The sequence below is a fragment of the Corvus kubaryi genome, unplaced genomic scaffold, assembly GCF_017639235.1.
Source record: "Corvus kubaryi isolate FWS band 111438036 unplaced genomic scaffold, C.kubaryi_AGA036_p1.0 37396, whole genome shotgun sequence".
Classification (NCBI taxonomy): Eukaryota; Metazoa; Chordata; class Aves; order Passeriformes; family Corvidae; genus Corvus; species Corvus kubaryi.
In genome coordinates, this window is record NW_024581135.1 from 6,007,905 (window position 1) to 6,011,982 (window position 4,078).

Genomic DNA, 4,078 nt, shown 5'->3' on the forward strand with positions numbered 1-4,078 from the left:
TGGGTACCCATGGCAACACAGGGCTCTACAACACACTTCAAAGAATGTTCTTGAGGGGAAATTCAAAAGCCCGCTTGTATGAACACATCAGTCAGAGGGGGGCAAATGCCCCCGTGAGGAGCGTGGCCCCCGCGGGCGCGCCGGGCAAGTGCAATTCCCATGCCCGGGGCGGCAGACAAAGAGCAGCCCGAGGCGCCCGCCCGGAGCCCGAGAGCGCGGCGACACCGCCGGGGAGGAGCCAGGCGCGGCTGCCCCGGGGGCGGGGGGGCAGCGCGGCAACTTATAAAAGGCGCGGCCCGCCAGAAGAGCTCGGCGCGTTTGGAGCAGCGGCGAGTGGTGTCACCGAGAGAGGCGCGGCTGCGGCAGCGGCAACAGCCCGAGAGCGCGGAGCCGTCCGATGGCTCTGAGCATGGACAGCAGCCTCGACAGCCTGGATGTAAGTGCCGGGAGCGCGGCCGGCTGCCCATGTGCGCGCTGTTTGCAAACAAAGGTGCCCTCGGCGGAGGCTGCGGGCGGCGGGGGTCGGGACAGCGGAGGGGTCTGCGGGGCGCGGACGGGCAGGGCTCGGCTCTCAGCCCCGGCCGCTGCTGCCTCTACCTGCAGCGCTTCGGACCTTGGCACAGCTGCGGCCACTGCAAATTCCAGCTGCAGGAGTCTGCTCCTTCCCTGGGGCTCTGCTGCTCTGCCGTCAGTTCAAGTGACATGTGGCACCTTTGTGGACTGAAAAACGCCGGTAGAGCAATTAGCACTACGGGAATGATGAGAGGGGAAGAGGCGATGAAGTTTGGAGCGATCTGACTTCAGGGAATGGCATCCCTTTGCCCTGGTGTGCGCCCAGACCTCGGGCTGCCGGCGGGACTGGGAGCGGCGGCAGCGCCCGCCCGTCCCGCCCGCTCCCCGGGAGAAACTAAGTGGCGTCCCACTCTTCCGGGGGCAGCTTCTCTACCTCGGTTTTGAGGGTAGTTAGGACCAAAAAGGAGATCTCTGGCAAGTTCCAGCTTTAGGCCCGCAGTTAATCCCCGCGTGGAGCCGGTGCCTCCGCGTGTGAAGCGCGGCGGGACCCTCGGGCGCGCCCTGCGCGGAGCTCGGGGGTCCGTGGGACACAGGGCATGATAACAAAAATCTGAAGACCTGAGGAACTGCACATAACCAGATGGCACTCGCCCGCCAGCATTGCTTTTAGCGCGGTGGCCCAAACCGTTGGTGGTTTCCTGACGCGCTTTCATGCCCTCACCAAATTTCGCTTCCTTTTTTCCACCGCTATGCTCACTTGGTCCGTCTGGCTGCAGCCCCGCGCCGGCCGCGCTCACCCCCTGCCCCGCAACCGCAGAGGGTGGGGAACAAAGGGAGGGAACGTGGCCCATCGTGGTGACCCTCCACGGGCTTTTGAGTTCCCCTGATTAAGGTCACCTCTCTCTTTCTTTCTTTCTTTATGGGCTTTGGGGTTTTTTCCCTTGTCTGAGTGTGTGGAGCTGTCAATTGCTTCTCAGCAGGGAATTCTTGCTATTATTTATCCTTTATTACATCAGCCGAGGGTACCTTCTCTATTTCCCCTTGACCCCATCCTCTTAATGAGAAGGGACTTCGGAGCAGCAGCATTTCTAAGTAATTTTTTTTTTTTTTTATGGCTCTCTATTGTAAGAGTTAAATATGATAGGTCATGCTCTGTGTGGACAGACCTCTCACATCTGGCACTTTCTGGGCTCTCCCATTTGTAGTGTCCATCTGATTGGAGCACTGAAGTGTCCAGAACCTACAATATTTCTGGGAATAGCCATTATCTTTCTTTGCTCTTTCATGCCCTACTCTTAGCAAGATCTTACGCCTCAGAGAAAGACAAAGGAAGTTGTAAAACTTATTCTTATTTGCTGTGTATTTTATATATGCATATGTAAACACTGTATTGGTTTTCAAAAGTTTGCCCATTTGTGATGGTGGAGACTGTTCAGGCAACTTTTCACATATTGTCATATAGGATAAGTTTTTGCAGAGGAGCTAACATCTAATTTTATTTCTTTTTTTTAGCTGTCATCTGGGTTATTAATTGAATTTTCTGAAAATGGCACGGATGAGATTGGTTCGGGTGACTATGGAGACTATGAAGAGCCATGCTTTCAGCATGAGAATGCCGACTTCAACCGGATCTTCTTGCCAACAATCTACTCCATCATCTTCCTAACGGGAATAATCGGCAATGGATTGGTTATTATTGTTATGGGCTACCAGAAGAAGCAAAGAAGCATGACTGATAAATACAGGCTCCACCTCTCTGTGGCTGACCTCCTTTTTGTCATCACCTTGCCATTCTGGTCTGTGGATGCAGCCATAAGCTGGTACTTTGGGAATGTTCTGTGCAAGGCAGTTCATGTCATTTACACAGTCAACCTCTATAGCAGTGTCTTGATTTTGGCCTTCATAAGTTTAGATCGTTACCTGGCGATAGTCCACGCTACCAACAGCCAGCGCCCACGAAAGCTGTTGGCTGAGAAGGTGGTGTATGTAGGTGTGTGGCTGCCAGCTTTGCTACTGACAGTGCCTGATATAATCTTTGCCAGTACCAGTGAAGTAGAAGGAAAGTATCTCTGTGATCGCATGTACCCTCATGAAAACTGGCTGATCTCTTTCAGATTCCAGCATATCTTGGTAGGACTTGTCTTGCCTGGTCTAATAATTCTGACTTGCTACTGTATTATCATATCCAAGCTGTCACACTCCAAAGGCCACCAGAAGCGCAAAGCCTTGAAGACCACGGTTATCCTCATCCTTGCCTTCTTTGCCTGCTGGCTGCCATATTATATCGGCATCAGCATCGACACCTTCATCTTGCTGGGAGTCATCAGACACCGCTGCAGCTTGGAGACCATAGTGCATAAATGGATCTCCATTACGGAAGCCCTGGCATTCTTCCACTGCTGCCTGAATCCAATTCTGTATGCCTTCTTGGGTGCCAAATTCAAAACATCAGCTCAAAATGCCTTGACATCAGTAAGCAGAGGATCAAGCCTCAAGATTCTTTCAAAGGGCAAACGTGCAGGACATTCTTCTGTTTCTACAGAGTCTGAGTCTTCGAGTTTCCATTCCAGCTAACGCTGCTCCTTGCCATCATTTTATAGAGACACTTTAAAGTTGCGCAAGATTTCAGACAAATAAGACTGACCATAATGTACAGATTTATTTACAGTTGGGATTTTATATTGTTTCTTTTAGTCTCTGTGGAGTTTAATTGACTTATTTATATAAAAAAACCTTTCGTATTGATGACAAACTGTCTAGGCAGGTCCTGTGGACAAGTGGTTGGTTCACAAAACTTTTAGTGACTGTCTGTATGTATAGATGTGTGAACTAAACACTTTGGATTTTAGCAAAGTGACTGTTAAAAGTTTAGAAAATATTTCTCTGTTGTTTATATGTAAATGTTTTTGGTGTTGCTGTTATTCTTAAAAGTTTGGCTGGATATTTTTACCTTACTACAAGATGTTTGGTTTACAATAGCTTAACTCTGCTGTAGAAATGGCACTTATAACCAAAGCCTCCTCTGTTACATGCTAGGGTTTTTCCCTCCATTCTCAGTAATTGATGGTTTGCAAAATTTTCTGTTCAAGGTAAAATAAAAGTATATGAAAAAAAGTTATTCTGAGTGGTATTTTCATTTCTGGTTGAATTTTTCCCAGTGCTTTTATTTACCATTCTAAATACACAATAATGTCTTAGAAAATTGTAATGCCTTGTGAAAAGCAGGAAAATTAGTTTCAGTAACATTGATTATTCAGCTGACACCTACCTCTGAGTTCCATGTCATGTTTTTTCACCAGAATACATTTCTTCCAGTTAACATTATGTTTAGAATTACTTAAACTATCACTTGGAGAACTTTTTTGAGGCAGAATATCTGCAAGTGAAAACGAATCTATTCAAGCAATTGCTAAAGTTTACAGCCCCAGGAGTCAAACTCAGATTGATGCCATGAAGATTTTTTGCCTTTTCTTTTATACCCCTGTTATACCTTTTTTACAACTTCTGTATTCTTAGTGCTTTTTGCCTACATTCTTGGACTTGTTTGTCAAGCTGAGAGACTAAA

General features: G+C 48.3%; 1 protein-coding gene across 1 annotated transcript; it reads left to right on the plus strand.

The window, feature by feature from the left end:
* The first annotated feature begins 295 nt into the window (after nt 1–295).
* On the plus strand, nt 296–3,631 carry CXCR4 (C-X-C motif chemokine receptor 4). Its single transcript, XM_042041602.1, has 2 exons — nt 296–436; nt 2,026–3,631. Exons 1-2 carry the CDS (start codon nt 398–400, stop codon nt 3,085–3,087), a joined length of 1,101 nt encoding a protein of 366 aa, XP_041897536.1. The 5' UTR covers nt 296–397; the 3' UTR covers nt 3,088–3,631.
* Nucleotides 3,632–4,078: the final 447 nt, after the last annotated feature.